We start from the raw sequence: 11,733 nt of genomic DNA on the forward strand, positions 1-11,733 counted from the left end.
GTTCTTAGTGACCTTAAAAATGTTACATCTATTACATTTACTGATTGCAAGTTATCATCAACATCCACAGACGTCTTTAGAGAACTTAAATCATTGGAAAATCTTTACATCCGAGGGCCAATAATGGACTTTTCTAATTTGTTGTGCAGATTAGCATTTGTGTCTAAACTTAAATATGTGCACGTGGAACCAACAAATTTGACTATTTTTACTCAGCCAGACTGCACTTTTTCCAACGGGACTCATTTTGAGCTTCAGGAATTTCATGGATTTAAGAGGGTCACTTTGTTTTTTCCAAAAGTAATAGTGGTAGATAAAATTGTGTTAAAATATTTTCCAGAGATCTCAGATCTGAGAATTAATTTTAGAGAACTGGATATTGTAAAAGATCACGTTAAAAAAGTTAATTACTTAACGCTTTGGCATGTTCACCAGAACTTTGAAGGTCTCGAAAAAATTTGTGAAACTGTAAATGAGCTTTCGGCGACTGCACTGAGTGTATCACTCTTCCAAACAGTCAAAAACTTTACACTCAATTTGGAAAAATGTGCAAATCTCACAAGCTTCACACTGGACGGAACTGATCAAAGTAAACTGATTAATCTGAAATTTATTAAGATGCTGAGGAACCTCACTGTTCTAAATGTTAGTTGGAAGGTCAATCCAGCGAGCACTGAAACAAGTGGAATTTTGGAAGTGTGTGAAAATCAAAGCCAATTTGTCACAAAAATAGAAACACTGTATATACGGACACACAACTTAAAAAATCTTACCTACAAACAGTTTAGCTGCTTTCATAATCTTGAGCATTTAAACGTGGTATATAGTGACATTGAACATATTGAAAACTTTACATTTAATAACACAGTTTTACTGGAATACTTGGACCTCAGTCACAACAAAATAGCTAAACTTACAGAATTGAGCTTTTTTGGTTTACGTAATCTAAAAACTCTAATACTAGATAAAAATATGTTGATCACTGTTGAGCCTTCGACTTTTATTCATTTAACATCTTTAGACTTTTTAAGTTTGGGAGTCTTTCAGTTTCCCACTTCTGAACCTTCTGAGATCCAGATTGACCTCAGTGTTCCTGAAAATCTGACTAATCTGTACATCAGCTCTGGGATGAAACCAATGACCCTCCATTTAGACAACAGTAGGGAAACTAATTCAACCCTTAAGAAACTTCATGTTTGTGGTCAGTCTGTCACTTTTCTGGATTGTGAGAATTTACTTTTTGAGTCTCTCGTCCAGTTAACGGCAGAGACTGAGCAGTTACTTTGTGGACAAACGTTTCCTGCTCGCTTCCTCAAGTCTCTGACACACTTGCAGATTATTGCAAGACACAGGACAGTAAACATGGACCTGACAGATTTGAACCAGTTCGTCCACCTAAAGAGTTTGTTCCTATATAAGATTGATTTGTCCAGTCAGCCTGGACTTGGTGTGATTTTTCACAACCTGTCTAGTCTGGAGTACCTGAATTTGTACCTTTGCTGGATTAATTCAATGGAGAAAGACTTAACTAAAGACCTGAAGTCACTAAAGGTTCTGCTCTTAAACATTGATGGTGTGTTCAGTATTATGGAGAGCTTTGTGGAACCCCTGAAGAACCTTAGATATCTTATCATGGAAAATCCACTCCTACAGTGTAGCTGTGATAATGCCTGGTTTACCAAATGGGCCAAATATCAACAAAATATCCAAGTGCATGTTTGGGGTATCTCACTGGAGCAGATACCGTGTAAAGGTACAGAAGGAACTAAACGTTTCTACAAGTATGCTCACGACAACTGTTTTATTGACATTGAGTTTCTGCTTTTTGCCTCCACTTCTTTGGGACTGGTCTTCTTCATGCTGGTGGTCCTGCTCCATCAACTGGCCGGAGACTACCTGCTGGCTTTCTACCACATAGCTCGAGGCTGGATCGAGGAGGCCATGATGGCATCCAGAAAGGGGCAATATTTATTTGATGTATTTGTGTCCTACTGTGGGAAGGATGAGCAGTGGGTGATGGAGGAGCTGCTGCCCAACCTGGAGAAACGAGGCCCTCCTTTCCTCCGGATCTGCCTGCACAGCAGGGACTTCCAGCTAGGGAAGGACATTGTGGAGAACATCACTGACAGTCTATACAGAAGCCGATTCACGCTTTGCCTGGTAAGCCACAATTACCTACGAAGTAACTGGTGCTCTCTGGAGATGCGTTTGGCCACTTACAGGTTGCTGGTTGAACACAAAGACGTCCTCGTCCTGATTTTCCTGGAAAAGATTCCTAATCAGCTGTTAAATGCACATCACAGACTGGCCCGTCTGGTGAAAACCCAGACCTACATAAACTGGCCACAAGACCCAGTGCTGCACAATGCATTCTGGGACAGGTTATGGGCAAAACTCGCACCTAAAAATGCAACACAGATTTAAGTTTCTTTATCTTTTATGAACTCTTTTTTTAAATTGCAAATATTGTAAAGTTAAGCCATGTGGCTTAAACTCCCCCACATGGAAATGTAATATCTACATACTGTATATGTCCCTATATCAGTAATGGTTTTTCCATATATGTTACCTGTAAGGTGATATATTATTGTAACATATATGTATTCTGTGGATATATATAATAAATGTAGATATAAATTTATAACATATATGAAATACCCATAATAAAATGTTTGTATGTACATATACAGTATATGGGATTAATTTTATAAGGTATTATGTGTTGTATCCATATATGTTAGCATATATATATATATATATTTAATTTATAAATGCTATTTTATTAACATAACATATATAGAAAGGCTGTATGTCAATATATGATTTTTTCTTATTTTCAGGCATGCATGTACAGTGTATCACAAAAGTGAGTACACCCCTCACATTTCTGCAGATATTTAAGTATATCTTTTCATGGGACAACACTGACAAAATGACACTTTGACACAATGAAAAGTAGTCTGTGTGCAGCTTATATAACAGTGTAAATTTATTCTTCCCTCAAAATAACTCAATATACAGCCATTAATGTCTAAACCACCGGCAACAAAAGTGAGTACACCCCTTAGTGAAAGTTCCTGAAGTGTCAATATTTTGTGTGGCCACCATTATTTCCCAGAACTGCCTTAACTCTCCTGGGCATGGAGTTTACCAGAGCTTCACAGGTTGCCACTGGAATGCTTTTCCACTCCTCCATGACGACATCACGGAGCTGGCGGATATTCGAGACTTTGCGCTCCTCCACCTTCCGCTTGAGGATGCCCCAAAGATGTTCTATTGGGTTTAGGTCTGGAGACATGCTTGGCCAGTCCATCACCTTTACCCTCAGCCTCTTCAATAAAGCAGTGGTCGTCTTAGAGGTGTGTTTGGGGTCATTATCATGCTGGAACACTGCCCTGCGACCCAGTTTCCGGAGGGAGGGGATCATGCTCTGCTTCAGTATTTCACAGTACATATTGGAGTTCATGTGTCCCTCAATGAAATGTAACTCCCCAACACCTGCTGCACTCATGCAGTCCCAGACCATGGCATTCCCACCACCATGCTTGACTGTAGGCATGACACACTTATCTTTGTACTCCTCACCTGATTGCCGCCACACATGCTTGAGACCATCTGAACCAAACAAATTAATCTTGGTCTCATCAGACCATAGGACATGGTTCCAGTAATCCATGTCCTTTGTTGACATGTCTTCAGCAAACTGTTTGCGGGCTTTCTTGTGTAGAGACTTCAGAAGAGGCTTCCTTCTGGGGTGACAGCCATGCAGACCAATTTGATGTAGTGTGCCGCGTATGGTCTGAGCACTGACAGGCTGACCCCCCACCTTTTCAATCTCTGCAGCAATGCTGACAGCACTCCTGCGCCTATCTTTCAAAGACAGCAGTTGGATGTGACGCTGAGCACGTGCACTCAGCTTCTTTGGACGACCGACGCGAGGTCTGTTCTGAGTGGACCCTGCTCTTTTAAAACGCTGGATGATCTTGGCCACTGTGCTGAAGCTCAGTTTCAGGGTGTTGGCAATCTTCTTGTAGCCTTGGCCATCTTCATGTAGCACAACAATTCATCTTTTAAGATCCTCAGAGAGTTCTTTGCCATGAGGTGCCATGTTGGAACTTTCAGTGACCAGTATGAGAGAGTGTGAGAGCTGTACTACTAAATTGAACACACCTGCTCCCTATGCACACCTGAGACCTAGTAACACTAACGAGTCACATGACATTTTGGAGGGAAAATGACAAGCAGTGCTCAATTTGGACATTTAGGGGTGTAGTCTCTTAGGGGTGTACTCACTTTTGTTGCCGGTGGTTTAGACATTAATGGCTGTATATTGAGTTATTTTGAGGGAAGAATAAATTTACACTGTTATATAAGCTGCACACAGACTACTTTTCATTGTGTCAAAGTGTCATTTTGTCAGTGTTGTCCCATGAAAAGATATACTTAAATATCTGCAGAAATGTGAGGGGTGTACTCACTTTTGTGATACACTGTATATATACAGTATATATATTCAGCCTATTTCAGTGTAAAACCCCCAGACCTTGCACAACGCTGTTGGTAAAAACTGATTCTGACTCAAAACAGTATATACTTAAAAATATATTTAAAAATGCACCCAATAAAACACATTTAATGCTTCTAAATGTTTATTTTATTTAATTGAACGTATTTTGTCTTGTAAACTAAACTCAACAACATCTGCTGGATTTTTCTAAATTTCAGAGCCATATTGACTGACTGAATTGGCACGACTTCTATTTGTTCGGTTCAAATTTGGGCTGAAACACAAGCACCACAACCCTGTTATGAGTTAAAAAGAAGTTGACCTTGTGTTATTAAATAATATTATAAAGGGGTGGCATAGTGGGATAATCTACAAGCACATTAGCATTGAGATTTTTATATCTCAGGTTCGAATCTTGGCTGGCTACTTCATGTAGAAATAAGCATTTTGACATATGTTACATATATGTAAAAGAAATGTATTACACATACATGAGTGTACATATTTCTATGGGACACACATATATGTCAGTATATGAAGTTGTTCCCATTTCAAATAGGTTTCATATAGAGTTTGCACAAATATGAGCATATACTGTATGTTATATATGAAAATGTTATATATGTGCATGTATTAAATCTGTGTATGGGCCAGTACTGTGTGAGCAGGTCATCAGTTAGTTTGTGTTTTTTACACACAGTGGATTTCTGTTTAGGGTTTTTGAAAGTCCATAAAATCTGGAGAAATTAACATTTATTAAAGGCAAAGATAAAAACAATATTAAAATATGTTGCAGTCATTACATTTAGTTCATATATATTATTTTTATTTGACTAGTTTATTTTTTTTTTTTCAGAGGAAGTGAGAAAAGGGAACTGATCTAGTTTCTGATCTATTCTGATGAGCTGACAAATGTCCCTTCAGTCACAAACTGCAACACAGAAATTATCTTCATAAGTCAACTTCTACTCATTCAGTGAGATGTTTTATAAAAGGACTGACTAAAGAATGGGTCTCGATCAACCACTGCACAAACGGAATTATTCAGAGGAAAATCTTTGTCGGATTTACAGTTAAATTCTTCTGGGTGGATGAGCACTGAGCACAAACCAATTTTACCAAAGCTGAGCTGTAACAACAGATTTTTTTCTGCAACATCTGGCAACATCACCCACCACCAACTTAAAATGCATTTTTATTTATTTGTTGTTTTTGCACAGCTTGTGATCATTGGACTGTGTTGGGTGTCTGAAAAATGTTTTGTCTATGAAGGATATTTGGAGGATTACGAAGACCGGTGCCAGAAAAGCAACTTGACTGGATACTGTAATAGGGTCTCTAATGTGGAACTGGATCTTGCTGGGATTCCATCACATCTGGAGGTTCTCTGTTTAAACCTCGAGGAAAGTTCAGAGCTGCATCCAAATTCTCTCTCAAGGTTTTACAAGCTTAAAACATTACAAATTAGTCTTTATTCAAACATCTATCCTGGTGCTTTCAAAAAGCTTTTAAGTCTGCAAAGTCTGCAGATTTCTTGCTTGGGACCCCAACATTTCTCTCTTTCCTTTGAGGTTCTTAGTGACCTTAAAAATGTTACATCTATTACAGTATATGATTGCAGGTTATCATCAACATCCACAGACGTCTTTAGAGAACTTAAATCATTGGAAAATCTTTTCATCCATGGGCCAATAATGGACTTTTCTGATTTGTTGTGCAGTTTATCATTTGTGTCTAAACTTAAATATGTGCGCGTGGAACCAACAAATTTGACTATTTTTACTCAGCCAGACTGCACGTTTTCCAACAGGACTCATTTTGAGCTCCAGGAATTTCATGGATTTGAGAGGGTCACTTTGGTTTTTCCAGAGATAAAAGTGGTAGATAAAACTGTGTTAAAGTATTTTCCAGAGATCTCAGTTTTGAAAATGGATTTTGAAGAATTTGATGTGTTAAAAGCTTTCGTTAAAAGAGTTGATGACTTGATCATTCGTCATTCATACCAGAACTTTGGAGGTTTTGAAAACATTTGCAAAACTGCACATGAGCTTTCTGTGATTGGTTTGCATGTAACAGTCTTCCAAACAGTCAACAACTTTACACTCAATTTGGAAAAATGTGCGACTCTTAAAAGCTTCTCACTAGGTGCATGGGATCAAACTAAACTGATTAATCTGACATTTATTAAAATGTTAAGGAACCTCACTGTTCTAAATGTTAATTGGCTAGTCAATACAGCAAGCACTGAAGGAAGTGGAACTTTGGAAATGTGTGAAAATCAAAGTAATTTTGTCACAAAAATAAAAAAGCTGAGTCTTTCTACAAAAACAATTAACAGTATAAGTTACAAACAATTTAGTTGCTTTCAATATATTGAGAGATTGGATCTGGGGGGCAATATCATTAAACATATTGAAGACTTTACATTTAATAACACAGTTTTACTGGAATACTTGGACCTCAGTTACAACAAAATAACAAAACTTACAGAATTGAGCTTTTTTGGTTTACGTAATCTAAAAACTCTAATACTAGATAAAAATATGTTGATCACTGTTGAGCCGTCGACTTTTATTCATTTAACATCTTTAGACTTTTTAAGTTTGGGAGTCTTTCAGTTTCCCACTTCTGAACCTTCTGAGATCCAGATTAACCTCAGTGTTCCTGAAAATCTGACTAATCTGTACATCAGCTCTGGAATACGACCAATGACCCTCCATTTAGACAACAGTAGGGAAACTAATTCAACCCTTAAGAAACTTCATGTTTTTGGTCAGTCTGTCACTTTTCTGGATTGTGAGAATTTACTTTTTGAGTCTCTCGTCCAGTTAACGGCAGAGACTGAGCAGTTACTTTGTGGACAAACTTTTCCTGCTCGCTTCCTCAAGTCTCTGTTACACTTAAAGATTATAAAAACACACAAGGCAGCACAAATGGACCTGACAGATTTGAACCAGCTTGTCAACCTGCAGAGTCTTCTACTAACTAACATAGATTTGTCTCATCAGCCTGGACTTGGTGTGATTTTCCACAACCTGTCTAGTCTGGAGTACCTGGATTTGAACTTCTGCTGGATTAATTCATTGGAGAAAGACTTAACTAAAGACCTGAAGTCACTGAAGATTCTGGTGCTTTACATTGATGGTGTGTTCAGTATGATGGAGAGCTTTGTGGAACCTTTGAAAAACCTGAAATATCTCATCATGCGAATTCCACTCCTACAGTGTAGCTGTGATAATGCCTGGTTTACCAAATGGCCCAAATATCAACAAAATATTCAAGTGCATGTTTGGGGTATCTCACTGGAACAGATACCGTGTAAAGGTACAGAAGGAACTAAACGTTTCTACAAGTATGCTCACGACAACTGTTTTATTGACATTGAGTTTCTGCTTTTTGCCTCCACTTCTTTGGGACTGGTCTTCTTCATGCTGGTGGTCCTGCTCCATCAACTGGCCGGAGACTACCTGCTGGCTTTCTACCACATAGCTCGAGGCTGGATCGAGGAGGCCATGATGGCATCCAGAAAGGGGCAATATTTATATGATGTATTCGTTTCCTACTGTGGGAAGGATGAGCAGTGGGTGATGGAGGAGCTGCTGCCCAACCTGGAGAAACGAGGGCCTCCTTTCCTCCGGATCTGCCTGCACAGCAGGGACTTCCAGCTAGGGAAGGACATTGTGGAGAACATCACTGACAGTCTATACAGAAGCCGATTCACACTTTGCCTGGTCAGCCACAATTACCTACGGAGTAACTGGTGCTCTCTGGAGATGCGTTTGGCCACTTACAGGTTGCTGGTTGAACACAAGGACGTCCTCGTCCTGATTTTCCTGGAAAAGATTCCTAATCAGCTGTTAAATGCACATCACAGACTGGCCCGTCTGGTGAAAACCCAGACCTACATAAACTGGCCACAAGACCCAGCGCTGCACAATGCATTCTGGGACAGGTTATGGGCAAAACTCGCACCTAAAAATGCAACACAGATTTAAGTTTCTTGATCTTTTTTGTACTATTTCTTTAAAGTTGTAAATAGAGTTAAGCAGTTGAAATATTTGATGTTCATCTTCATATGCATTGTAAAGAGCTATTAAAAATAACACATTTAATATACTGTACATTATTCATTTAAAATATATCAAATAAAGAGAACTTAATACTGTATATTGCTTCATTCTGAAATAACTAAATTATAACTATTTCTGCCTAATAAAAAGCTTAAATGATTTACAAATCTGTCTCATGTTTACTATTACAAATCTTCTAACTCTAGCATTACATTAATATTCCTAGCAGCACTGTCATTGGCTTCCTGTAAAACTGCTGACAAATTTGAGGATTGTGCTCTTTATTCATAAGTGGATTTAGATGTAATTTGCATTTGACCCTGGACCCAACCATCGTAAGTTAAAAAGGCAGTTTTATGCCAGACATGTCAACTTGCACATGAATCTCACCATACCCTACCCTGCCAGTGTTGTTTAAATATTTAACTAAAGTTATTATAGCACCACAAACCACAGACATGAATCAAAATTTGACTAATGATGATGGTAACCAATGTTACAAACTTAAAGTATAATAACTTTACATCTGCTGTCTGTTTCCATCATCTGGACAAGAGAGGTGGAGTATGATTATAAAGTCCAGCTTTCACAGTTCTGCTTCTCTGCTCATGTACACTGGTGAAGTTGAAAGTCTGTTGCACACTGTACTGAAGAGACAAAAGAATGGACACCAAAATCAACAATTTAACCCTAAACCAAGAAGAAAATAGAACTTCGTTGAAGATTTCCTGCACGGGTCCGTACTTGGTCACTAAGATCGCCATCGATGTGATAACGTGTCTCATCAGCATTCCCATCACCGCTATCGTCATTGTGGTACTTTTGAGGAGTAAATACAAAACCAGGAAGAAAAACAGCAGCTCATCTGGCTTCTCACCAGCTGAAAACTTCCTCCTACATGTCAACATCATTAACATATGTGACTGCCTCGCGATATTGCTGTATCTTCTCGACACAGTGGGTGTCTGTAAGGTCAGTTCGTTGATTTTGTTGGTTCTTCACAGCCTAAACGTCAATGCAGAGCCTATGTTCCTGATCGGCATCTGTATGACTATTTACTTAGCAGTTGTTCAACCTGTGGTTTACATGAATGGCAAAACCTTGCACCGTTTGAAGTGGATGTACAGCACACTTGCCTGGTTGTATGCTTTCACCATGTTGATGGTCAGTATCATTTTTAGACTCAGTCCTTTTACCCCTGCTGGCATGCTGTCGTACTACATCACCCTTCCCACCATCATGTTCTTCACCATCTCCACGCTGAAAAAGCTGCGTTCCTCCAGAGCCAACAATGGTGGTAAAAACCTGAACACGACCAAGAGAAGGGCCTTTCGGATCATTCTGGGCATCCTGCTGGTCACAATGGGATTCTGTACACCCCAAGTGTGTTTCTTTACCTATAGGGCTATAGTACCTACAGAATGGCTCAGGTATTGGTGTGTTGAGGCCCAACTAGTGTTGATAGTTCCTACACTGTGTAAGGTGGCAATACCTGGAATATACCTGCATAGTTTAAGTAAACTGGGCATTTAGTCACATATTGTTAATTCATTATTTCAATAACTTTTACATAAACTAATTGGCCATATTTTTCAGAACACGCTTATACAGCATATGAATACTATTATTATGTATAACATTATAGATTTATACCTATATTTTATGTGCTGTTGCTCAATCCAATCTGACTTCAATCTCCTCTCCAACATTAACAAACAACAATTTCGGCTTCTGTTCGGATTCTGTTCTTTACTGGATCTTTGCATTTTTTGCTTTTACTAAACAAGAATACAAACATTGCAGATCAGACCCGGACGGCACGGTGTCTCAGTGGGTAGCACTGTCTCTTCACAGCAACAAAGTCTTGGGTTTGATCCCCAGGCGGGATGGTCCGGGTCCTTTCTGTGCAGAGTTTCCTTCCAGTCCAAAAACATGCAGTGAAGTTAATTGGAGACACTGAGTTGCCCTATAGGTGAATGTGTGTGTGTCTGCCCTGTGATAGACTGGCACCCCGTCCAGGGTGTTACTGTGTGCGTGGCACCCATTGAACCCCCCCCCCCCCATTGGATAAGTGGTTAAGAAAGTGAGTGAGTGAGAAGCAGATCAGATCCATCTTCATATTCACTTTTCCTGCAATTCAATTACAACAGCTGCCTGCAGTATAAGTGATTTTACATCACCACCGCCATAAATAGATATTATGATATTATTATAACATATTTAAATTTGTCCCTTGTAGATAAACAAAATTTTACTAAATGTAACTGGGTGTCTACAGTATAACTTGCACTAGGCTGTATTGTGATTGTATATTTCTGATCCAGCATAAAATAAATAATTATAATAGACAAAGTCGATTTTAACATACATTTTTACACAGGTTCAACTGTAAAGTTACAGAATCATTGTATGTAATAAGAATAAGTAATACTCTAGCTTTAGGCTTTGTATCATTTGCTTAAGATGTTCTACACGTTCATTTGAATAACATTTATCTTCTTGTCATGAATGCATTTGTGTATGTCAGCTAGTTTTTTTGGAGATGAATATTAACAATGCTATGTTATTTGAGACCCTGCTACAACTTAATCCCAAAGAAATTAGTATGGCACGAAATATAAACGTAACATTAGCTATACATGATGTAAATGTGCCCATGAATGTCATACTGTAGCCTTAACAAATCTACATTTCATCTCGCATTCAAATCATGTTGTTATAAAGATGTGTACATGAAGGCAACTTAGCAATCGCTGATAAGAGTAAGTACTGTTGCAAATCTAAGTACATTATGAATACTTTCTTTCATCTGATGTGCATCTATCATCTACTGGACAAGAGAGGTGGGGTTTAATCATGAAACCTTGCTTTTGCCTGCTCGTGTACATTAGTGAAGATCTTTAGAACACAGTACTGAAAGACAGAAGAGGGACAAAATGGACAACCTGACACTAAACCAAGAGAAAAACTGGACTTCAATCTTTGATTTTTGCAGCAGGGTTTACCAAGCCACAGGTATCACTGTGGGAGTTACAGGTATTGTGAGTTTCCCCACCACCCTTATTGTTATCATCGAACTTTTAAAGAGATTATACAAAAGAAGGAAAAATCACAGCAACCGCTCCAGCTTCTCACCATGCGAGGCCTTTCTCTTAC

The 11,733-nt window shown here is 38.7% G+C and overlaps 2 protein-coding genes across 2 annotated transcripts; both read left to right on the forward strand.

Annotated features, from left to right (window-relative positions):
• The first annotated feature begins 1,512 nt into the window (after positions 1–1,512).
• On the forward strand, positions 1,513–2,424 carry LOC134300288 (toll-like receptor 13). The gene is made up of 2 exons (XM_062985008.1): positions 1,513–2,013; positions 2,095–2,424. The coding sequence occupies exons 1-2, from the start codon at positions 1,513–1,515 to the stop codon at positions 2,422–2,424; spliced, it is 831 nt and encodes a 276-aa protein (XP_062841078.1).
• Positions 2,425–7,440: 5,016 nt separating this feature from the next.
• LOC134300289 (toll-like receptor 13) lies at positions 7,441–8,592 on the forward strand. The gene is made up of 2 exons (XM_062985009.1): positions 7,441–8,091; positions 8,173–8,592. Exons 1-2 carry the CDS (start codon positions 7,441–7,443, stop codon positions 8,500–8,502), a joined length of 981 nt encoding a protein of 326 aa, XP_062841079.1. The 3' UTR covers positions 8,503–8,592.
• Positions 8,593–11,733: the final 3,141 nt, after the last annotated feature.

This window comes from Trichomycterus rosablanca, chromosome 22 (genome assembly GCF_030014385.1).
Source record: "Trichomycterus rosablanca isolate fTriRos1 chromosome 22, fTriRos1.hap1, whole genome shotgun sequence".
Lineage (NCBI taxonomy): Eukaryota > Metazoa > Chordata > Actinopteri > Siluriformes > Trichomycteridae > Trichomycterus > Trichomycterus rosablanca.

Bases quoted from the DNA above. Each gene is read 5' to 3' on its own strand.
- LOC134300288 (XM_062985008.1), top strand. From the start codon at position 1,513: ATGGAGAAAGACTTAACTAAAGACCTGAAGTCACTAAAGGTTCTGCTC. The intron at 2,014-2,094 runs GTGATGGAGGAG...AGGGACTTCCAG, and splicing joins GTGGGAAGGATGAGCAGTGG to CTAGGGAAGGACATTGTGGA.
- LOC134300289 (XM_062985009.1), top strand. From the start codon at position 7,441: ATGGACCTGACAGATTTGAACCAGCTTGTCAACCTGCAGAGTCTTCTA. The intron at 8,092-8,172 runs GTGATGGAGGAG...AGGGACTTCCAG, and splicing joins GTGGGAAGGATGAGCAGTGG to CTAGGGAAGGACATTGTGGA.